The sequence below is a fragment of the Equus przewalskii genome, chromosome 3, assembly GCF_037783145.1.
Source record: "Equus przewalskii isolate Varuska chromosome 3, EquPr2, whole genome shotgun sequence".
Classification (NCBI taxonomy): Eukaryota; Metazoa; Chordata; class Mammalia; order Perissodactyla; family Equidae; genus Equus; species Equus przewalskii.
Window position 1 is genome coordinate 112,271,261 of NC_091833.1, and position 24,564 is coordinate 112,295,824.

General features: G+C 52.0%; 1 protein-coding gene across 14 annotated transcripts in view; it reads left to right on the forward strand.

Annotated features, from left to right (window-relative positions):
* The window catches only part of SLC2A9 (solute carrier family 2 member 9), a 225,984-nt gene that overhangs the window by 109,504 nt on the left and 91,916 nt on the right, over positions 1-24,564 (forward strand). For all 14 annotated transcript variants that reach the window (XR_011538319.1, XR_011538320.1, XR_011538321.1 and 11 more), the window contains one exon: positions 12,377-12,509. Coding sequence is in view for 10 of the 14 variants with exons in the window: in XM_070613243.1 (XP_070469344.1) it covers positions 12,377-12,509 (133 nt within the window). In the remaining 4 variants the exon portion in view is untranslated. The remainder of the gene's footprint in view (positions 1-12,376; positions 12,510-24,564) is intronic.

Sequence of the window (24,564 nt, forward strand, 5' to 3'; positions counted from 1 at the left end):
AAACATTCAAATAGCACTAACTCCATCACAGACACATTCCAAGCACTGTCCACGTATTGACCCATTTAATCACAACAATCTTATTGAGTAAGTACAATTACATGGCATCATACACATTTTGCAGATGAGCAAACTGAGGCATAGAGAATTTAAGTAACTTACCCAAGGGTACTTTGCCAATGAGCAGCGGAGCTAAGAGGAGAATGCAGGTGTCCTGGCTGCAGAGTTTGTGTCCTCTGTCATTACACCCACCACCTTCCCAGGGGATTCAGGGTGTGTGGCTCAGGACAGCCAGACTCCCCAGTCTGAGACTGCATCCCCCACACCAACGCCCTAGACCTCAGCTCTGCAGATGCTCTCACATGCCGTTGACGCTGCATTCACTGCTGGCCAGTGATCTCCCATGGGACCGGTTTCTTGACCAAGCTGGACTCCAGAGTGTGAAGCAGGCACAAAAAACATTTACCCAACGCCATGTTAGAAGGGCTGTAATAGGGGGCCAGCCTGGTGGTGTAGTGGTTAATTTCGTGTGCTCTGCTTTGTACAGCCCAGGGTTTGCAGGTTTGGATCCCAGGCGTGGACCTAGCACAGCTGGTCAAGCCATGCTGTGGTGGCATCCCACAAAAGGTAGAGGAAGATTGATACAGATGTTAGCCGAGGGCCAATCTTCCTCTCACATACACACACAAAAACGACTGTAATAGAGGCATGTGCCAATGGAGCATCAATGAGGGGGGTCCTTTAACTGCCTGTGGGTCAGGGCAGGCTCCACAGGAGGTGACATCTGAGCTGGTTTTAAAGGAAGAAGTAAGAGTTTGCCAGGCAGGCCAGAGGAAGTCAAAGGTCTTCTGGGCAGAGGGAACAGCATGTGTAAAGGCTCAGAGGTATCAGAGAACAGGAGTTCTTTGAGAGAGCTTGAAACTACTGGGGATGGGAAGGACCCCGGGGAAGGAGCTGATGCTACAGTGGTGGCCACGTGGAGCACCTGGAAGCTAGAGGGTGAGCCCTTTTCTGGTGGTTTCTTTCCATGATAAGATGTGGCCTCTCCCTAGACTCCTGGGCACAGGCTATGCTGATGCTGGCTGGGAGCCTCCACCTGCCCTCAGGCCCCTACCTGTGCACACCCACTCACCTGCTCCCTTGAATCGCACACAGCCTGGAAGGAGGGACACCTGTGTGAGGAGTGGCTGAGGACAAAAAGCAGTACCAGAAAATGGTCCTGGGTTTGAGCTCTCTGTGCTCTCTTCGGCTTCAGTCTCCTCCTGACACATAAGGTCTTTCAAAGACGAGGAGAAAAAGTGAGGTTCTGCAAAAGACCCTCTTGATAAGCAATGACAATATCAGTGGGGCCTCTGCTCATCGAGGGCAACAGGTGCCCGGTGGGCTGGGACGCGCTGGTCCACAGCTTTATGAAAAGGGGGTGTGTCGGACCCGAGAAAGCTGACGGCAGAGATTCATTGGAAAAAACTAGAACTCAGCTCGGGCTCCATGCCAGGCTCCCCCACCTGCTGCTCCGCCCTGCTGTTACTGTCCTCACACTTGCCCTGTCCTTCTGCAAATGTCCACAGATTGAATGAATGACAGTGTTAATGAGTTAAGGAAACAAGATATTGGTATCACACCCCACGTGTGCCAAGATTTAAGGGCCCTTAGAGGCGGAGGGGATGGGAGCACAGAATTAGGTACAGCCTAGCATCTTACAGATGGGGAGACCACGCCCCAAGAGGGAGGGGGGCCCTGCTTGTTCTCGGCGGGTTAAGCAAAGGGCCACCAGGAGTGTCTGTGTCCAGAGCAGGAGCACCAGACAGCTGGACAGAAACCTCAAGGGCGAGAGAGCATCCAAGGAGGAGGGGCAGTGGCTGATGAAGTCAGATGGGGGCGGGGCGTCCCTGAGAGTGAGTATGCTGGTTCTTCAACTCCTAGACTTCCTGCTCAGGGCCGAGGTGTGAGTTCCATACACTCAACCCAGACACCAAGTTGCAGGCTCATGGGCAACAGATATAACCTCAGACCCCCTCTTTGATTAGGCCAGGCCACTTATGTTGGCTCAGGACCACTTGTTCATCAAAAAAGAGAAAAAAGAACCAACATCTATTGGCTCCCAGCCATGTACCCAGCCCGTGCTCAGGATATCACCTCCGTCAACCTCACAGCAGCCCTGCAAACGAAGTGTTAATTACTGTTCTCGTTTTCTAGGTGAGACATCCGTGGTCCCAGAGAGAATAAGTAATTTGCTCAAGGCCCCATAGCTAGTAAGTAGAAGAGCCAGAACTTGAACGTGGGTCTAATTCCAGAGCTGAGTAGGGCTGTGAAAGGCAGGGACTGACATCCAAGGTCACAGAGCTTCTTGGTAACCAGGGCTGGTCCCTCGCCACTGATAATCAAGCCTCACACTCTACATATTCCCAGTATTGAGGCCATCGATCGGAAAGTCCAGTTCACGTGAGCATCCTTGTGCTTTTATGAGCCTTAGAACAAACCACACTTGTTTTGTCTTCCTTTCTTGAATTCCATTTGGAGGACACTGATCTGACGGCAGATAATCCACAATGAGGGTTGTAGAAGGAGGTGGCAGACAGAGCCGTGGTGTGAACAGTTCTGAACAATGGGACCCAGAAACCAGGGTGATTCAGCTAGAACTCTGTAGGCTGACAAAGGGATTAATAACGGGCTTCAAGTCCAGGGAACGTTATTTAGAAAAGAATGGTGGTTAGCTAATTTGCCAGGAAAGAAGAGCAATCTCTATAGATGTATCCTTAGGAAATTGGATGGGCCTGAACAAAGGGCAGCTAAGGGGTGACCTGTCTGTGTATGAGGTTGGAGTAGGGGTTGAGAGCACAGAGCTGAGCATCATGCTGCCTGTGGCTAGTCCCAGCTCTGCCATTTATAAGATGCGTGACTGTGAATGCATTACTTAACTCCTTCATGCCTCGGTTTCCTCAGCTGTACAATGGGCATGAAGGCAAGAGTACTGTGAGGATGAAACTGAGTTACCATGTGTGAAGCACTTAGCAGGTTTGAACGTGCCCGATGCCAGCCTGTCACTGTAGGTTGGCCAGGGGAGGCACTTGGCAGGAAGGCAGCCTTTAATGATTGCATGGCTTCTCTCTCTAAAGTGAGGAAGGGACAAACTTGATTTTATGGAAGATTTTGCTGCAGGATTTTCAACTGGTCTCTCCACTTCTCCAGCCTCAATTTCCTTATCTGTAAAACGGGAATAACAGCTTCCGACCTTACTTTCCCATAAGATTGCTTGAGAACCGAGTGAGGCAGAGGACACCCAAACCCTTGGAAAAGCAGGGAAATGGTGTAGGAATGGGGGGCACTGGCATTTCCTCAAAGGCAGCTCTGGGTCCCATGTGGGTGCTTCCCTCACCCCTGGTACTCAGGACACCTTTCCGAGAAGCGAGTGTTATGATGTCAGTATTGTTTCTAACATGGGAAATGAAGGGTAATCATAAAGCCTGTGTTCTTAGGTCCTTGTTATTGTTGTTGTTGGAATAGAATCCAACCATGAATACATACCCAAAATGGCAATTCTAGAACAACACATTTGCTGCGATGAATTGAGCCATCTTAGCAGCTGGATTGTACACTGTAGGGTCAGGTGGTATTGATTTCTGCAAGACGTAGAGAGGAGATGGTGACAGACTGACATGTCGGTAAGGCGGTGCACCCCTGGGCTCTGTCAAGCTGTGGCCAGCAGGGTCCCTCCCTTGAAGGTGATTCCAGCAATAACAGGTTCAGTGGTGTCAGGAACATTTATTGGCCAGAGCTGTTTCCCTTGTGAGACCCAGCCCGTAAACAGGTGAGGGGCATTCAGACATTTCCCAAAGCCTCCCTTCTGAAGGCGAGCCCAGGCCTCCACGTTTCTCCTGTGTGGAGCGGCTGACGCATGCGCCTGCGCCTTCCCTTGATGGCGACCTCACGTGTTTGGCTAATAGCATGAGCCATTGGGGCTGAGCTCCAGTGATCACTGATGAGTTCTGTATGGAACTTGCTATGGAGGAGCAGGACTGGATCAGCTAATATAACCTGCTTATAAATTCTCTATTCAGCTAGCAGCTGCCACGAGGGGAGGTGACGCGGTACTGCTTTGCTCCGAGAACCGTGTGATCTCAGGAAAGAGCGGGAATCAGAAGAGCCGGGCTCTTGTTCACCTGTCCCCCACTTTCTCATGTGACCTTGCCTGAGTTACTTCACCTTTCCGGGTCTCATTTTTCTCTTCTATAGACTGGAAATTATAATAACACCTCATGGGGAATATTACTTATGGTATTTTAGCCTTTTAATGAGATATCACGTAGGGAAGTTTTAGCATTAAATAAAGTACTTTAAAAGCAGGAGTGTCTGTTATTTCAGGAGTCTCCATCTCTAGCAGCATCACTTACCTGTGCCATTCATCTTACCCAACATGCATTCCATCAACAAGCGCTTACTGAACACCTGCCATGTGCCAGGCACTGGGCAGAAACATAACAACACGGCAGGGGGTGGCCCTGAAGTGGCCCTGAAGAGCTCCGTCTAGTCGGAGAGACACACCCATAGAGAATACATTGTGACACAGGTAACAAGTGCTTTAATGGGATTCTGTACCAGGTAGAGAAGTCATCTGTAGGAGGGAATGCTGAAATTGGAAGGATAAATAGATTTTCTGTAGATAAGAGCAGGCATTTCTGGGAGAGGAAAGAGCATACGCAAAAGCATAGCATCATGACATTAGCATGGTAGATTCAAACATGCTCACAGATCGGCAGGACCAGGACAGGGGCACAGGGAGCTGGTGTGTAGCCAGCGGCAAAGCTGGAGTCGTGGCAGGGTTCTAAGAAGACAGGGCCTTGTATTTCAGGCTGAGAGTGAGGACAACAGGCAGCCGCTGAAAGGTATTAGAGAAGTAACTTTGAACATCAAATTCCCATTCTAGAAGGATCACTCTGAGGCTGTGAGGGGAATGGGAAGGAATGAAAGATGATTTGGAGACAGTTAAGATGCTGTTGCAAGAATCTGGGCAAATCATGGTAAGGTCTTCCCCTAGGGCAAATGCTAGCAAGGAAGGAAGGGAGGAGACGCACAGGAGAAAGGGTTAAGAAACAGAGCCAGGAGGACCTTATGAGGGAGTACAGCAGCCGGCTGGTGGTGGGAAGGCTGTGAGTTATGGGGGAATGGAGGGGACTCCTAGGTGTCTGAATTGGTTACTGGAGAGGTGGCGATGGCCCCAAGTGTGATCAAGAGATCGGCGTGGATGGGCTGGGAGGTAAGACACTGTGTTGGGACTATGGAACCCAGGGCTACCAGTGGAGCTGTCCACTAGGCAACTGGAAATGGGAGTTACAGGTCCCGGTGAGAGGTGTGGGCTGGACGTGGAGATTTGGAGTCGTGGCCCCACAGATGTGTCTTAGGTTGGCTTCCCCAGAAAGAGACCCTGAGATGGAGATGTGTGGGCAGGAGGCTGACTAGGGAGTGCGCTCACATCAACACCCGCCAGGGAGTGAAGGAAGCGTGGCTCAGCAGAGGGAGTGAGCTGCCCTCAGTCACAAGGTCTCAGCCGAGCCTGCGGGAGCTCTGGACCTGGAGGGCCTATCAAGTTGCCCAATTTTCAGACAGAGGAAGAGAGGCTGGCCTTTGTGCCCCCACATCAGCCAGCCATTGGATGCAGGTGGCTCCTAGGGAGGGGTTGGTAGCCGTGTAGAGAAGGCATCCTTCAAGGGCGCTTCTGGGGAGACCCAGCTTCAGTCCCACAGCCACAAAACTCCTGGCAGCTGGAAGATGAGCCCGTCACTTCTGGGCATGCACCACTCACTGTCCACTGCAGGTGGAGAGAAGGCCCTGGGACAGTGACTCTCAGGTGGTTGCCACTGGAGCCACCTGGAGAACTTGAAGTACCCAGCGCCCACGTGGCATCCCCAGGCCAATTAACCCACAAACTCCTAGTGTAGGAGACCATGGACATCAGTAGTTTTCAAAACTTCCAAGTGATTCCACTGTGCAGCCAATTGTAAGAAGCACTGCCCTGGGGAAGCATTTGAGAAGAGCAATGAACAGAAGGAGGGCTGGGCTCAAAACCCCGGGCAGGTGTCCCAAGAAGGTGGAGGGGAACCAGGAAAGGGGTGTCCTGGAAGGCAAGGGATTGGGGGGACTTCAGAAAGAAGTAAGTGATCACCTTCAGCAAGAACCTATGGGGTACCTTGCCTCGGGGAGAGGGGTGGCCCGCTGTTCTAAAATGACCTGGGATTTGGTTTTAATCAGGTATGGTAAGGTGACAGTCACGGAGACGCTGCCTTTGAAAGAAGTTTACGGTTCACAGTTCCCATGTGGAGGGGGTACCCCGTTCCCATGCAGGGCCACACGAGGAAGCACCAGTGTCTGTCAGAAGGCAGAAGGAGAGGGCAAACATGGCCCAGGGCCTTTCTTGTGGTTTCTGCGAGGCGGAATGGCGAGGCAGGGTAGGCAAGCTTGAACAAGTTTAGGACTACATAGTTTGAATAATTTGGGATGGGCTCTGGGCTACAGGGGCTGGCTCTAGTTGTCTGGTACTTGACGCTGGGCTGACAGTGCAGGAGAAATCCTGGCGTGGTGTGTGAGAGTCAGATAAAGGGGGTGGTCGGAGTGTGGCTCCCGCTGGTCAGTTTGCATGTTAGAGGCATGCTCTCACGCAAGTGGTCTGTCATCCTAGGACGTAGCTAGTCCTGGCAGAGGCAGCCTCTCCAGGATCAGTAAGGCCCCAAGATGCCAAAGCATCAAAAAATACAGAAAATATAAAACATAATTAATATGGCAGCCCCATGGGCCCTCATCTTGGAGATCAGGGTGAGTGGATTTCAGGACCCTTGGGGTACTGAGTGCAACTTTCACAACAATACACTGTAGCCTTGACCCTGGGTTCCTCAGGGCTGCAGAGAAAAAGGAATGCAAACTCCTGGATCAGGGAAACTTCAGAGGAGAGGGTGGTCTCAGGGATGGAACTCTCCAGAGCTCCTGTGACGGTGCTCACGAGGAAAAAATATCAGCTGTAAACATCTGTCGGCCCTAGAGACCCAACCTAGTTCCTTACCACTCCTCCAGGCCCAGCTTGGACCCAGGAGGGTCAGACACTGGCTAGAAGCGGGGGGAGAAGTTGGGGGTAGGAAGGAGAGGAATAGACATGAGAAGCAACCATTTACCCCCCACCCGCCCCGATTCGTTCCACCGCAGACTCAGCCCGAAGCGGGTTCGGACTGGGATTCAGGAAATTTGTCATTCAGTCGGGTTAATTTTGGTTATTATTTTGGGCTGGCCATTCTGATGTCAAAATTGAAACCAGGACTATCTATCCCCTAAGACTGAGCCCCTGGGATGGGGGGAAGAACACCCCCCTGGTTAAATTTTAAAGGTAAGCAGGAGACAGGAACCATGGCTGTATTTTGGCGACATCATGAACTGTGCGTATTTAGCACGCTGTAGCAATTATGTTTCAAAAGCACCGAGCATGGAGCTCGGCACATGGAGAGCCTGATAAATGTTAGCCGTTATTATAATTAGTGCCTTAGTGTGAAGACAAATGGAGAAATATATCCCATATCACCTCCCAAATCGCCATGTGAGGGAGGTCTCTGTCTTCCCCTTCTCGCCTCCAGCACCACAGAGCGTCAGTGGCACGTTGGTGGCATGAGTGACCAGCCAGCGTCACCTTCCCTCTCCACTGGTCTGGGAGGCTGAGGGCATGCTGTGATGTCCTTAATAAGGACCTCACTTAGGGTAAGATCAATGGTTCCAACTCTACTTAAGATTTTTCACTGTCTCATCACAGTCCAGGAGGACGCTATTTAGGGAAAGGCCTGAAGTCGTCTATCGCTTGGGGGAAGTACGACCTCAAAGACAAGACTGTGTTAAAAAAGGAAACCTTGCAGATTGAAAAGCGAGATAATCGGGTTATTGCAAGACCCACTCACCTGACCTGAGAGGGAGTTAAAGATCATCTCGGCAGACAAGACTATCCATTGGTCCCTCCTCCCGACTAAAATAAGCGTCTGCCAGAACTCTCACCTTGTGCTTCACTGAACACATCAGCTCTCGCTGGCGGCACAAAGACTCCTCTGGGATTAACTTCTGGTGGCCCCTCGTGGTCCTGTGTTAGGGGAATAATATATGTTTTTTAAAACATGCCTTCTTGTTTGAACAGCTCCTGAAAATGAAGGTTAGGGGCTGTCCCCTGCAGAGGGCAGGGGTCTGTGTGTAAGAAAGCCCCCTCCCATGCATGTTCGTTTCTCCATCAGATGTTTATTGAATAGCTACCATGTGCCCTCAGACGGCGAGAAGTCACAAGCGTAAGGCAAAATGCTGAGTCCTCAGCTCCAGGCTGGGACCAACTGCCCCGGGACACCGTCAGGGGCCACAGAGGACTCTTTGGCCCGAAGCAGATGGAAGACGGTTGGATGCCCCGGGGTCTGCGGCCTCATGGCCCCTCCCTGGTCACTGAGGCACCTGTGATGGATCAGAACTCGGGTTCTGGGATCCAAGACCGGTGTTCAGTCCTTTGCCTCTGATGGAATTGTGGCCTCAATGAGCTATTTAACCTCTCTGTGCTACAGTGAATATTTCTGTAAAATGGGCATAATAACGGGCTCTACCTCAGAGGGCTGTGGTGAGGATTTGAGGAGGCAGTCTGTGTAACGTGCCTCACGCCGTGCTTGATAGTAAACAGCACTCTCTCCTGTTAAAGGCGCACAGTGGGTGGGGGCCAATGCTGAGCATTTCGTGCATCTCGTGACTCATTGAACCCTCCCGACAGCCAGTGATTAGGCATCACCCCCATTTTACAGATGAGAAAACTGAGGCCCAAACTCTTCTCAGGACATTCCTGCCATTCTCCTCCTCCAGCCCAGACACTGTCAACATCTCAAACCAGGGGTCACCGACCCATGGGTCAGTAGCATCTGTTTTCTCCAGAGGTGGAGACCAGACCACAGCCACCCAAGTGATCACCCTTAGGGAAGATTGCACATGTCCTTGTATTTAAGATGCCACGGGTCACAGGCTGTACCACAGGCTCGGCTTCTCAGTAATAATAGGAATCCATCCAGTATACTCGCTGACTGCACGATTCCAGAAATGCTGACCTGTAGATTCAAGGAAATAGAGGGTGTCCATCTCAGTTAAGTGTGTGGATGCTTCTAAGGCCCCTGGTTGTCCTCAGAGCCAGGTCCCTGTGCCACAGAATAACAGTGAAGCACCCACGACCCAGCCTCCATCTGAGACTCCAGCCTCAGCTCCGCCGTCTCCAGCATCCCCTGGTCCCACAATCCTGCTACAGTTGTTGCTCCTCAATGAGCGTGGGTGGATCATGCCTCTGCACATCTGTGTGTGCTGTTCCTATTCCAGGAGTGCCCTTCCAGCTCATCTCCTCCTTCCACCCAGTGGCAGCTCCTAGGATGCCACCCCTGGGACATGCCCCTTTGTTGTGATGCTGTGGGAAAAGCTTGGGCTTCATTCCTGCCTGTGCGGCTCCTGGCTGGGAGGCCTTAGCACAAGCATGTCCGTCTCCACGTATCTAATGTGCAAAAATAGCACCAGCCTCTCCCGGCTGCTGGGAGGTTGAACGAGACAATGATGCAATGAGCTCACACCGTGCCTGGCACATAGCAGGAGCTTAATTGTGTTGATTCCCTTGTCTTTTTTCTCAGCTTTCTGTTTTTATTCTTACCGAGGCAGCAGCCTGTCAACCTGCAAAAACAGAAACCAGATTAAGAGGCAAGGTGTTGATTTGGAATCAAAGAATTGTAATTCGGGGAGCACAGATTCAGAAATCCAAATAGCGTCCCGCTAGGGAGTAAAAGTCAGGGTCTTTTAAAGGCAAAGAAGGGAGGTTGTATCAGAGAGAATGCTAATTAGTGTTAGAGGCAGAGAGCTAGTCTTGGCTGAACGTTGATTGACAGTTGATTCTGTCTTCGGAAAGCCCATCATCCTCAGTCTTTGTGATCAGGATGTCCATTCTCCTGCTGACTTCTCACACAATTGCTTATAAACAATTGCCGTTCTGGCCCAGTCCAGAGGTTCAGCCCAGCCGGGTTCAAGACGGCCGGGCAGTTTCTCTGGAAAGGCAGCTCCGACTCCATTTAAAACGACTCCTCTATTGTGAATTTTGACAAGCCAAGCTCTAAGTGAAAACAAAATAAACAACAACATACACACACCAAAAAAGTTGTAGTGAAAATTCCATGTATATGTATGTGATTTTTTTGATTCCATGATCTTTTTTAAAAATTGAGATATAATTCACGTACCATGAAATTCGTCCTTTTAAAGTGGTTTTTAGTATATTCAAAAAGTTGTGCAAACATCCCCTCTTTCTAATTCCAGAATATTTTCATCACCTAGGAAAAGAAACCCACACCCATTAGCAGTCACTCCCCACTCCCTCTGGCCTCGGGCAACCACTGATCCACCTTCCGTCTCCTCTCCTGGTCTCTGACATAGAGGTCTCCTCCAACGTGAAAAGCTGGCATTGGCCTCACAGGGCAGTGGAGGGACTGTTACCACACGAAATTGAGGTTCTCCTACCCTATGCACATTAAGAAAACCATTATTATAGCATCAGCTTTTAGGAAAAGAAAACAGCTTTATTGCTAGATTGATCTACAGGGAGACAGGAGGCATCAGCTCTCAGATCTATCTCTGCGATCCAGGGCTTGGGGCAAAATTTATGGGATGAAGGGCAGGGCTGTCTGAAGTGTGACGATGGGTGATTGGCAGTGAGGAGAAGTGAGGTCATCGATGGCCTGTGCGAACATAGTCAAGCCTTGTGGCTCTTCATAGGACACATGTTCACAAAATGATGGCTTTAGTATGACCTGAGGGTGGAGTTTTCAGCCCTTTGATGTCAAAAAGGTCACTTACTGGGTATTTGTGCTGGCCCAGTTGGTGGTCTCAAATGGCCTGAACTGGACAAGGCGGAGCTCTCAGTTCCTGAAAGACGACCTTAATTACTCTGTTGATAAGATGGGGTCAGTTGAACTGGTCCTGGGGGCCTGTGGTTACAGAACTGTGCTGGCTGGTGAAATCAGAAGAGTTCTGTGCATATAAATTGCTATTATATACAGAAAGGGGAGTAGAATTGAAAATCAGGACGTGGACAAACCAGAGGGCTCTTATGCTTTGACAAGCCACTCCCCTGCTCTGCTTCAGGGGTCCCTGCCTCCTCTACCCTCATGTGACCTGAGAACGTACCTGGGCCTCTGTCATCAAGGAGCCCAGGAGGGAGGGAGCCTTGGGAGAGCGCCACGGGGGGGAGTCCGCCTCCAAGAGAACAGCTGTAGGAGAGACACAGAGACTGACCCTGAGAGCGCTGCCAGTGTGGCCCTCAAGGGTTCTTTAGACACATTCCTGTGGGATCCCCACCTGAAGCCCACTGGACCATCGCCCATTGTGTGAAGTCTTTTCAGGTCTGAATGTGTCTTATTTTCTCCTTGGCTGTCTCCTTTTATTTTCTTAGGAAATAAAACATGTCAAGACCTTGGCACTAAGCATTTTGCTTTTCATCCTTTTCCCCATCAGAACTGCCTCGCGTTGATAATCTTTTTTCTTGAGAGGCACAGCGAGAGTTTATTTGTAAACCTGGGTTAAAAAAAAGCAGGTGGGGAAGAATGCCGCCTTGATGGACACAGTGTCAGGGCTCCGTGCTGCATTTAAGCTGCATTAGAGCTGAATGGTGCTGTGGGAAGCCACTCAGATGCCTCTTGAATAAGCACATTGTGGGGCCCTGCTTGCCTTTCACAGCCGCCTGGAAAATGAAAAGCTCTCCTACCTCAAGGGTGGGCTATACTACCGGCTCCCACCCCCCCATTTCTGTAGGGAACTGGGACATCTCCAGCCACCGCCCTTCTTGTCTGTACGCTCACAGGAGCAGGACGGGTCGGGTGTCGCAGCCTCAGACGCATCTAGGTGGTGGCACCAACCTGAGCCGTAATTTCCTCTGTGTACCTACTGTGTGCCAGGCCCCACAGTCAGAGCACTATCTGATCCACTCTCACAACAGCTTGAGCGGCGGCTGAGATTGTCACCATCCCACAGGTGAAGAGGTGACTCTGAGGGGCCATGAGGATGGTTTCCGAGGCCACACAAACAGGAAAGAGTGGAGCCCCTCAGGCTCGCAGTAACGCCCCAGGGGTGATGGGGTCTGCCACTCCTTGGCCCCCCGAACTCCTCCTTCTCAGGTCACTGCCTCCCAGGTGGATTCACCAACCTCTTGCGTGGAGAATGCCAGACACACTGGGCTGGTCCGTGTGGACCACAGAGCAGAGGGCCCTTCTGCAAAGAGCCAAAGCTGCTTGGCCCTGTGGCCCAGCCCCAGCATAATGACCAAAGGCCATGTCTACTCACTGGCCTCCTCTTCTCCCTTCAGGAGAGCACCTGGCCGTACCTGTTTGGAGTGATTGCTGTCCCCGCCGTGGTCCAGCTGGTGAGCTTGCCCTTTCTCCCCGAGAGCCCGCGCTACCTGCTCCTTGAGAAGCATGACCAGGTGGCAGCCGAGCAAGGTAGGGGCCTCTGTCTTTCCCACCAGTTCCAGCCTCTTCCTGGGGTCACTGCCGCCCGGCGTGGGGAGACCTGCGGCCGTCCCTCTCTGCAGGCGCTGTGCTGGGTGCCCTAAGACGCCCTATACCATTTCATCTTCCCAACAGCCTGCTACAGGTGGCCCAGGGAGGGGACATGGGTCACACAGGTAGCCTGGAAAAGCCAGGACAGAGCAGGATAAGAGCCAGGTGTACTCAGTGCTGTGTGGTGTCTTTCCACTGCTGCCTTTCCACTGGTCCCCGCTGCAGAGAGGATGTGAACGCAGATCTCTTAGTGGTTCAAGTCTGTCGCAGGCCTCTCTCCACTCTGTCTCTCTTCACTGACCAGTTCTCCTGTCTTAACATTCCCACGAAAGGAAAGGAAAGGAAATATACAAGCAGAGAATGAGCACAAATATCACACCGGCACTGGACCGGTGCCTCTGCTCTGTGGCCCACCAGAACGTCCCCAGCGGCCCCCGAGGGAGACAGAAGTAGACCCGTTTTACAGGAGAGACATGAGGCCCATGGTGGGGCTTGGGAGTCACCTTAGGTACATTTCCTTAAATTCCCCAAATGCTGAAGCGCTGGGTCAGACGCAAGGCCCTGTATTCAGAATCAGAAGCATTTCTGCAGAACCCAGGAGAGGCAAAATCACTTTGTCTAGAGGGAGACAATGTAGAATGAACAACAGCATTCCCATTCTTTTCATAAAAGAGACACAGTCGGCAGCACCGTGGTTAAGCGTGAGGGGTTTAGAGTAACCAGAACCGCCCTTGACATCCCCCTCTGCCGTCTGACCTGGAGCCATTCTTTTAACCTTTCTGAGCTTTGGAATCCTCATCTGTAAAAAGGAAATGATGTAAACCCCCACCCATGGGCACGTTGTAAGGATTAAATTAGATGATGCGTGTAAGGTTCATAGTATTGTCTGCTGTTACTATTACTGAGGACTCTGTCTCTTTTCTATCCGTGTCCTTTCCAGTAATCTAAGTTTTACTAATGTCCACATCCACGAAAAAAAATTGAGAATAATATATAGTCTTTAATATAATTTGTGCAACATCTCTTAAAATCCACACAAGCTAAGTACTTTCTGAGTTAAAAAATAACATAATGAAATATTAATCGTTGCCTCTATTTGTCTAGCAGTTTATGGTTTGGATCCATTTTCTTGTTTACAACATTTCTATAAAGTGAAACCAGAGAGCATTTTCATTGTTTCATTTTTTTGGGTGAAGAAACTGAGGCTTACAGGGGTGAAGTGACTTGCCCAAGGCTGTGGTTATGTGGTTTTTGCTTTCTAGAGGCCTTTAAAAATGTGATGGAAACCTCAGATCTTTCTTCGATAGAGCTTTCTTCAATAGAGCACCCGTATGCACAAAGTTTGCATGAGGTAGGGGTGGGGGAAGGACTTGAGCCCATACTGCCGCAGAAGACCACGGGTGGGGGGGGCGGGGTATCCTGGTTAGTGACCGCTCCCCCAGCTCACAGCCAGTAAGTGACAGAAGGATTGGGATGCAAGAGCGGTTTCCCTCCCACCACCCTCATGCACAGAGGGAGCCCAGTGGGTAATGTCCTGGGGGATTTCCCACACAGCCCGTGGGGAGGCAAGCCGTCCAGAACCCAGGAATCAGTCTTCAGGGAATGAGGCTGCTTGCCAGATGGTGGAGGCTCTGGAGCGAAAAGAAGGCTCAGAAAGAGCCAGAGGGTCTGGTTCTGGAAAGAGGCTGGGCTGCGGATTGTTGGAAGAAGGCGATTCCTCCTGCTCCCTCTCCCGGGTGCCCCTCCACTCGGGAAGAGCTTTTGGGAAGCGCTTCAGCTAAGCTCAGTTGGAATGGGCAGTGCAAGTAAATGCAGGACAGTGAAGCAGGCTTACAAGATTGATTTCCTAGCACAGTGGGGAGTGAGGCAGAAGGCCGGTTGTGAAAAAATGATAAATATTACAAGTACGCTTTGTAAAAAGAACAAAGATGTTGGCTAGGTTGAAAGAGAATGTTGAAATTTGCATCTGTACTCATAAAGTGCTAATTTCGCTGCAGACATTCAGCAAACAGTGGGTATTTACTGTGCTGGGCCTTCTGCCAGGCAATGGGGGAAGAGAGGAGCACGAAACAGCGTTCCAGCCCTCCAGGAGGCGAGGGTGCGGGTCTGGTTCAGGGAGCTGGACACACTCGTTAATAGCTCATCTGTTTTGAGAACTCTCCCATCTAAGCACCTCACGTGTATTAGATCCTTAAATCCTCACAGCCGCCATGGACAGTGGTCACGTTATTACTCCCATCTGAAGACAGACTGAGGACAGGATAACTTGACCAAAGACACAAAGCTGGACAAAGGCAACCCTGGGATTTGAACTCTGACAGTCTTGTTCTAGAACCTGTGAGCTTAAATGAACCACACTCTGTTACCAGCACCTTGTCGGGCACTGTGGGAGACACACCTTGCCTGGGCTATTTGTAATTTGAGGGGAAGGGGCCCCATTGCAGTTAGTTATCGCTATAATAATGCCTCATAACCAACCACCTCGAAATTCCTTGCCCTGACACAGAAGCACTAATTGTTCCCAGGTCTACAGGCCAGCTGTAAAAATCTGGTCATCTCGGTTGGACTTGGCCTCCAATTCTTCTGGTCTCGGCAGAAGCTCTCTCACGTGTCTGGTCAGCTGGTTAAGGCAGGATGGCCCATCTCTGTTCCACATGCTTCATCCTCCAGCAGGCTAGCCCAGGCATATTCTCATGGTGATCACAGAGGCCCCAGAGCAGAAGTGGAAAACACAAGCAGTTTTTCAAGCTTCAGATCTGCTAACATCCTATTGGCCAAAGTCAGTCACATGGTCAAGCCCAGAGTCAGAGTGGGTGGGGCGAGGCAGTTACAGAGCAAAGGACATAGATGTAGGGAGGCGGAGAGTGGGGCCATCAGTGCAGCCAGTCCATACCACAGGCCCCTTTCCGGCTTTCCCACCCCTCCCCACCCCAGTTCAGAGTGGCCAGGGATTAAGTCCCAGCTGGATCTGATTCATTTGAGCCACTCTTGTCAGGTGAGCAGAAGCTCAGCACCTAAAAATGGGGGGAAGAGCCCAAACCTCCACTGTGAGAAAGGGGATTTGTTTAATGAGCAGAAATAAAATATTAGCACAGGGAATGTGATAGGATGTTGCATCAGACATTGGAGTCAGGGAAGTTATATCGATCAAGACACCTTTGAGTGTAAGAAACAGAAACTCAGCCGCATAAGCAAAAGGGAAACTTTTAACTCACTTTCCCTGGGTTTGAGGGCTCGAATAATGAACACTCCTCTTTCTAGCCCAAGTTGGACGCCAGCTGAGAGACGGATGCAGAAGTGGAGGAGATGGGATAAAAATGTTACTTCCAGTGTGGAGAAAGACTTCTTGGAGAAGTGGCTTTAGGTCTGATGGTGAGGAGAGCCTTGTAAGATGGTCCTCCCGCCCTGAACTCGCGATCTACTCATGGGCTCCCGGACAGGGCCTGCCCCTGAGAAACTTAGAACACGAGGAACAGAGACTGTGTGCCCCTCCAGCCAGACAGATCCCAAAATGAAAGGGAGGAACTAGGTTGTGTGGGCCATTACTCTCCCCAGCTTACCAACCAGCTAAGTCCCTTCTCATCTCCTGGGGAGGAGTGAGTGCAGGGTGGGCACAGAGGGAGTGAATGCTAATGTAATGCTGCTCCAGGAGGAAAGCACTATTAGGAGTGAGTAATAAGTGTTCTTCCTAATAATAGGGAGTGAAAGGACTGGCCTTCCTTCAGGCATGGTGGGATCCAGGAGCTAAAACCAAGTCATTAAGGTACTGTCGTTCTCTCGACACATCCTAGACATTCTTCGATTTCACTGGTTTCATTCTTAGACAGGCTCTCTCCCCTTGGCACCAAGATAGTCCTGAGCAGCTCCAACTTTAAACGCTGTTTTTAGAAAGAGATTCCCTTTCACACAGCCTACGTCTTAGTCCCTGAAGGAAAGACTTCTAATTGGCCCTTCTTGGGTCACGTGGCTATCCTTGAACCCATCACTGTCCTGGGAGTTAAAATTCCCTGATTGGCTAGTCTGCATTTATTCTGAGTAATTGGAGGATGGACGGCTGTACGGTTTGATTGACGTCTCTACTAGAATTATAGGGAGTCTAGGATAATAGCTTCAAGAAAAAGGTACAGGCAAGATAAAACAGCTGTAGATGCACATCAGCATGAAGGACCGATACCTCTTGATGCTCCTTCCCTGGGCGTGCCCTGTCTCCCCTCCTCTGTCATCTGTATTGGTCTTTGCTGCCGGAACCCCAATCAGGCAGATAGACTAGGCAGAGGGCCCCGGCTATAGTCCCCAGACAAGCAAAAAGCAATGCTTTTGGTTGTTGTTGTTTTGTGGATGGGAGGGAGTATGTTCCTGTAGCATTCAGAAGCCAGTTACTAGCTAGAATCCTGGCCTAAATAGAAAAAGGAGACTTCCCATTATTGGCTGCCATCACGATCAGGAGAGGTCTGTCTGTTTTTGTAGAGAAGGGTGTGCATATCAGGATTAAGGTCAGCCACCTTATGATAGAAAAGCCAAATGATGGCGTCTTAAACAAGATATAAGTTTATTTCTGTTATCACATAAGAAAATGTTGTCAAACGGTCTAAGGCTGTTACGAGTCTTCAGGTTGTCAGGGACCCCGTGCCCTTCATCTCTCCGTCTGCCATCTTCGGAAGGTTGCCTCATGGTCCAAAGTGGCTGCCATCATATCTGTATTCCAGCCAGAAGGAGGAGGGTGAGAAGGGATTACTTGCCCTTCCACTTTAAAAAGTCTCCTTGAAGGTTCACGCACTTATGCCGTGTCTCTTTGGTCAGAGCATGACCACGTGGCCTCCCCTAATTGCCGAGGAGGCTGAGAAACGTAGTCGGTTAGAGCACTTTGCCACGGAAAGTCAGGGCCTGCTCCTAAGGAGGCGGGGAGAATGAGTAAGAGCATCTGGCCACCGGCAGGCTCGGCCACCGTGTGTAAGGAAAGCAGCTGGAGGACCTCTTGGCTGGGACCAGCCAGACTGAGGTGTTCGCGGTGTCTGGAGGCTGACTCATGATTCCTTCCAAGTGTTGCTATTTAAACAGCCACTTGATGCTTATTTAGAGGTGAAGCTGAGTGAGCTCTGATAATGAGCTAAATGAAAGCGCTGAAGTTAATGGGAATGGCTTCGTTTCCCACTCCCGAACACCCCCTGGCACTCTCACTCCCACCCTGTGAGGATTGTCAACTGCATTCTGCTGAAATCAACTCCCTGCATCTCAGCACATTTCTAATGATGCCTTAGTGCCTTAGGGAATGTCAATGCCCCTCACCCACGGATGCTCTGGGCAACTGCCTCAGTGGCCTGAGCTGGATTAAGGGGCTGCTCCACAGTCCAGAGATGGCTGGAAACATCCAGAAGGCAAGGTCACATCCAGGTGGACAGAAGTGGGCCCCAATAATGGCCCTTATTGGCTGACTCTGTTTTCTCTTTTGTGCTAGTAGCTAAAGTACATTACCTAGTTACAAGGGGTCTGGCTTTTACTAAGGCGAGAAGAAAGTATCTTCAAGTGAATTCACGCCAGAGTTGAGTTGACCACACAAGCTTTTCCCAAACTGTTGTAACACTTGCCCTTAAGAAGAGCACAAATTACCTGGGTGGCCAGGCCTGAGGTGCAGGAGTTAATGTCCCTGGGGCAGGAGCTGGCAGATAATTGCCCATGCTCCCCTGGGGGGCAATTCTGGGAGATGTTCCGTGTGCTGCTCAGAAGTCCAGCAGAACTGACCCCCTTTGTTCCTAGAAGGCTCCTCAGTGACATGCCTTGTATGGCCTCCTCTTCCCCTGCCTCACTCTCCCCACCCCTCACACCCACTTTCTGCAACCATTATTCATGTCAACCTCCTGCACTCAATCCTTGTCTCAGGCTCTGCACTTAGGGATCCTAGTTCTCCTGACCATGGAAAGTTTCTTTCCTCTTCTCTCCTGAAAAATGGGAATACTGTCCACTTCAGAGCATGCTTATATGTGAGTTAAATCAGTAAAGGCAGATGGAGCACATGGAACCGTGTCCAGCAGAGAGTAACCCTCAGAGAGCACTAACCAGTGTCATTTCAGTGTTGACCTTAATGGTGATGATAGCTCAAAAAGAACCTCACCGCTGGAAATAGATCCAAATGGAAGAAGGCAACAGTCTGGCTGCACTCAGGCATCTGGCGTTCGTCTTGAATCCCATCCTCTAGGAAGGAAATGTCTCGTGGAGGTGGAAATGCAACTAGTAAATTTCCACCCTCCCCAGTGTCAATCCATTGTTTTTACAAAATAATCAGATGTTGCCTTTTTATATTTTAACAACCATAGTTTAGCAAAACCCACTGAAACTCTTCATTTGGAATATTTTTAAACAGGAATATTTTTTAAACAGTTTGTAAGGTTTTTTTAAATGTGCAGATGAGAGAGTTTGAACTGGCGACCTGGGTATGTACTTTGGCTTCCAAGTCACGCAGTGATGGAAACCTTTCCACTCGTCTCTTCCCTTAGAACAATTTCTTTCAAGAAGTTGCTACTTTCTCCCTCTTGTTAACGTGTCACCTTAGCTTGAAGAGATGGATTACTTATGTCTTGCCTTTTAAAACCTCTGCTAGGCAGCTTATTGTCAGCAGCCACTGCGGCTGTCGACGGGCTGGGGCACGGAGGAGGGGGCAGCTGTGTTCTCCCGTCTTTGTGCTGCCACTGTTTGTAATATCTTTCATCCCCGGTCTCTTTGAAGGATTCTTTATAAACTGCCTGTACATTTCTCAGGGTTAATTCAATTAAAACCAAATACTGCCATTCCCAGATCCCCTAACTGATAATTGCACAAGTAAACCAACGTATCAATCTACGCCGAAAGCAAAGAGAGATTAAGGGCAGCTGTCAGCTCCTCCACTGCTGGAGCCCCCCTCCACGTCCCGGGGGCCCTGTGAGGGCTCCAGGGTGGGTCCATAATGAAATGTTATAAAACTACAAACAGGAGTCCCAATATTTTCAACTACACCTCTTCTTAGGTCCCCCACTTTGGATCCTACTGCTGTCAGTAATAAAAAGACACGAAAACTAAGTTAAAATCCCAACAAACTCAAACATGAATCCCAATAGCGGTTGAAAATGAATGCTTTGATGAAACCTCCTATTTTCAGAAGCTCCGAGGCCTGTGCTGTGCAGGAGAGAGGAGCTGGCGCTGCTCCCGGCACGTGACCACAGGGGGCCATCACCCCGGGCTCCACATAAGGTCCCTCTCGCACCTAGCCACAGGGGCTCTCCAGGCCACGAGAAGGAAGGCGTCTGCAGGTTGTTCTGCGCTTTGCTCTGGCAGGAGGTGATAATGCTAAAGGAGGTGATAAAATGTACTTGCTGCCGTAACAAAGGACCATGAGCTGGGAGCCTTCACACACTTCACAGTTCTGGAGGCCGTGGGGCCAAAGTCAGGGTGTCAGCGGGACCCGCCTTCTCTCCCAGCTTCTGTGCGGCCGGCCGTCCTCGGAGCTCCTGGGCCCGCAGCGGCGTCTCTCCCATCTCTGCCTCCATCTTCACATGGCCGTCCTCCCCCTGTGTGTGTGTGTCTCTGTGGCTCTCTCCTCTTCTTATAGGGACACCAGTCATATTGCATTCAGGGCCCACCCGCCTCCAGTGTGACCTCATCTTAACTGACGTCTTAATTCCGTCTGCAAAGACCCCGCTTCCCAATAAGGTCACACTCACAGGTACCGGGTTAGGATCGCAACGTGTTTATGGGGACACAATTCGACCTACAACAGAAGGCTGCAGCGTTTTGTACCCACTGTCGGGCTAAAGATAAAAGGAAGGAAAAATAGAATACAGGGGTGGGGGCTGTAGCAGGTACTACTGTGATAGGTAACAGATTTACTGTGCTCATTGCTCATTAAGAGCCAGTACTGTTCTAAGGACCTCGTGTGCGTGACATTTAATACTGCTGGCAGCCCAACGCTGTATGTCCATCTTACACATGGGGAAACTGAGGCAGAGAACCATGAAGTAACTGGCCTGGGGTCAGACTAGGTGAGAGGTGGTGGAGAGGGGATTGGAAGCCGGGCAGTGTGGCCCCCATGCCAGGCTCTTCGCCGCCATATCACATGATCACATAGCCGGTCACGGGGCGGGGGAACTCCGCAGGTGCTGTCGCACCAGATCGTCACACGGACCCCTCTGGAACCTGAGAAATGCAGGTGCGGGAGGCTGCAGAGACCCGCCAAGGTCCCACAGCTGATGGCGGCAGACCGGACGTGAGCCCAGTCCAGCGTGTCTGCACGGCCGTGCCCTTTCCTCTGTGCCGCGCGTGTTCCCCGTGGGGTGGGCGTTCTGTGGCTTTGGGGGGCCTGCAGGAGCCTGCGACCGGGCCTCAGTCCTCCCTCTGAGCTGGCCAGGCACAGGCGCAACCTCCAGTTCCTGCATCATTGATCCGGAAACGTCAGGGCTGGGATCCGGACCCGGTCAAGAGCACCTGCTCTTCTTTATTCTCTGTCGAGCGTGTGCGCCGTGGGCTGGCACAGTGCCGCCGCTCAGCCCGAGATGTGACCAAGAGGAAGCACGTGGCATCACACGGCCCCCAGCCCCGCCACCGTTTCCCTGATCAGCACACCGGCCGCTTCCGAATCCCGGGGCTGTCCTGCTTCCGGCCATGAAAGGTCTCCCAGACCCGTCCCGTGGAGGCTGGTGGCCTGCGTTGTCCACTCAGGCCCAGCTAACATGGGGCATGTGAGCCGCCACCCTGCCCGCTGGGCTCAGCCCAACCCAGCATCCACACCCTTCCCCACCGGCGGAGAGGACAACCTCAGAATCCCTCTGAGCCCAGCCCCAGGCGGCCATGACTGCATAGGCAGAAGGAGATGCCCGAGGAGCTCTGTCCTCCATCCTGGCACTTCGAGGGAGCCGGCGCCCCAGAAGGCCCTTGCCTGGCAGCCAGGCACCACCCTGGCAGGCTCCCCAGCCGACATGCACACCTGCTCAGCACTTTGCCGGCCCCACACCTCTCCAGGTGTATGCTCACTACCTGGCCCTCATGCAATCTGTGAGGCAGGCATTAGTGTCATCGCTGCTAGAGGTGAGGACAGGGGCACAGAGAGGCTGAGGCACTCATCCATAATCACACAGCCAGGACCCGGCGTAGCAGGGGCTCCAGGCCCACCAGCCTGCCCCTAGCGCTGTGAGCTCAAACATGAGGCTTGGGGCTGCCCAGTCTGAGTTTTCCACCCCGTCCCTTCCACCCTCGCTGCCAGCCCTCGGGCAGCGCTGGGCAGACACGCCCCACATTTGCCCTTAGGTTTTTCATGATGCTGGTTTCACTCATGGCTGCTAGTCTCCCAGCGGGTTACTGGTCCCTGAAAGAGGACAGTATGAGCGTTGCATCCACGGGGATCCAGGCTCGGGGCTGGTGCTCTGCATACGTGGGCCCAGGTGGCTGTCATGACAACCTGGAGACACAGGTGACCTCAGCCCCACCTTACAGGTGAGAGCCTATGGTCTGCGAGATCAAATGCTCTTCCTCCATCATATGGAAAGCGAGGGGGCATTAAACCAACAGCTGTCTGATTTCAGCGCCTCTGTATGAGTTTCCTGTGGCTGTTCTAACAAATTACCACAAACCTAGTGGCTTAAAACAACACAGACTAACTATCTTACAGTCCCAGAAGGCAGAGCTCCAAAACGGGTCTCCCTGGGCGAAACCCAGGTGCCGCAGGGCTGTATTTTTCTGGCGGCTCCAGGGGAGAACGCTTCCTGCTTCTCCAGCTCCCAGAGGCGCCTGCAGCCTCTGTTTCCATCCTCACATCTTCTCCAACCAGGACCTCCTGCCTCCCTCTTATAAGGGCCCTGTGGTTACACGGGGCGCACCCAGAGAATCCAGGATCACGTCCCCATCTCGGGGTCCTTAACCGAGTCACAGCCTCAGGGGCCCTTCAGCCATGTAAGCCACACATCCCCAGGCTCTGGGGCTTAGAACGTGGCCTTATGTGGGAGGCCATTATTCTGCCTACCAAGGGGCCTCCTAAAGGACAAGGATGGCCAGTAACCCAGTGATATTTGCCTCCACTCTCTGCTTTATGCGCCCCGTGGAATCACCTCTCTTGGATCCGCTCCTCTGTGACACATACCACACGCAGTTCCAGTGACATGTCCTGATGGATTCGTGCAGGTTGTCAGTAGGTGGTCCAGCGAATACATTTAGGAAAGATGGAGCGAAAGAGAATGAAACAGGTGTCTTTGCTGCAGGACTTATCAGAACCTTTACTGTTCTAGTGTAAAGAGACAGAGCGTGCACCGATACTAAACTTCTTTGACCAAAGAATCTTATTTCCATGGAGCCTCCCCTGGGATTGGAATGCCTCAAAATGCACTTTAGGAAATGTGATGTGGCTGTGTGATGACAGGGTCTGCAGTTTTTGTCCTCTGGCCCTGAGTCCGAGCACAGTGCCTGGAGCACAGTAGAGCTCAGTAAATGCTGTCCCGAGAATGGGCCGGAAGGGGGCTGTGATTTGTCAACCAGCCCTGAGGCTGTCCCTTTGAAAGGCCTGTGCCTTGTCCCCAAGGGCTGTGTGTTCCCTGGAACTTGCTGGAATTGACCATCAGCCTGGAGTACCTGAAATTCAGTTGCCAGCCAACCAGCAGGGCCGAACCAAATCCCCCCAGGCACCCAGGACTGCGGTGGAGGCCAGGCCTCAGGCCAGCCTGGAGGCAGAGGAGGATTTGAAGCCTCCTCTCCACTTGGCAGCAGCCCTGTGGCCTCCAGAGCAAAGAGGGCATTGAGATGACCCACACAAGGCCGGCTTCCCGCCCCTTCCTGGGCCCCGCCCCTTTCCATGCCCTGCCAGGTGCCCGGGGGCCATCTGGATCAGGGGAGCTCCTCCTGGGATCGGGGACACCTGGGGGACCTGCAGCCGGGAGGGCCCCGGCCCAGGATGCAGCCTGTGCAGGCCCCACGGGAGGCACGTGAGCACATGCCCATCCCCTCGCAGCCCGTGTGCCGGTGCCCCCAGCTGCATCGGTTTGTCGCTGCTGCTCTGCTGGGGGGCAGGGGTGGCTGAGGGCCACAGGGAGCCTGTCACTTGTCAACCTTGCTGCACTCAGAACAGCTGGGGAGGCCACTGGGATACTGGTCCCTCCACTGGTTTAATTCTGTCGACACTCGGTCATCTCTCTCCGTGTCTGTCCGCGCAGGCACAGCCCCCACTTCAGTGTTCACAAAATGCTCCTCCTTCCCGGTCACCCCAGAGTCTCCATTTTTGCTCTTCAGGCAGAACGCGTCCGTTGCATACACCCTCCGTGTCAGGCTCTACAGAGAAGAAATAAGACAACAGCAGTAATAATAATCCTTGTTTGTTGAACACCGCTTACGTACCAAGCACTTTACATACCTTGTTTTTATTCCCCGAAACAGCCCCAGAGGGAGGTTTTTGATTTCCGTTTCATGGAAGTGCAGCTCAGAGAGACGCAGTAACCTGCCTGGGGTCACACAGCAGAGGCAGGCGTGGGTGTGAAGCCCAGGCTGCTCTGGCTCCATGGCCTTCCGTCTGCATCACGGCGTCCCTTCAGTAGCCCCTGCTCGGGGGGCGTCCCTAGGAGGAGTCTTGGCAGGTGTGTGGACGGTCATCACAGCCGGGAGTGAAAGTGCCGGAATGAGAAGGGGCTCAGCCGTGACCGGGCCTGGGGAGGCTTCCGGAAGGCGTGGCTGCCGAGCGGGCCCTGAGGGAAGAATGTTCCACAGGCCACGAAGTGGCGGGGCATTGTGGGCAGAAGGAACAGCATGTGCAAGGCACAGAGGCACGTCTTGGGAGGCGTCCTCTGCGGCAGCAGCGGGACAGGTGGGAGGAGCAGGCTCGGGAGAAGCAGGGGTGGTGGGCAGAGGGCTCTGCAAGGCAGATAGAATTTTGGGCCGGGTCCTGCTGGCAGGGGCGGGACAGCGAAGGCCTGAGTGCAGGAGGATGGTCACCTGGGAGGATGGAGACTAGGGCAGGGAGCCCAGTGGGGCGACGCTGAGGCCTGAAGTGAGA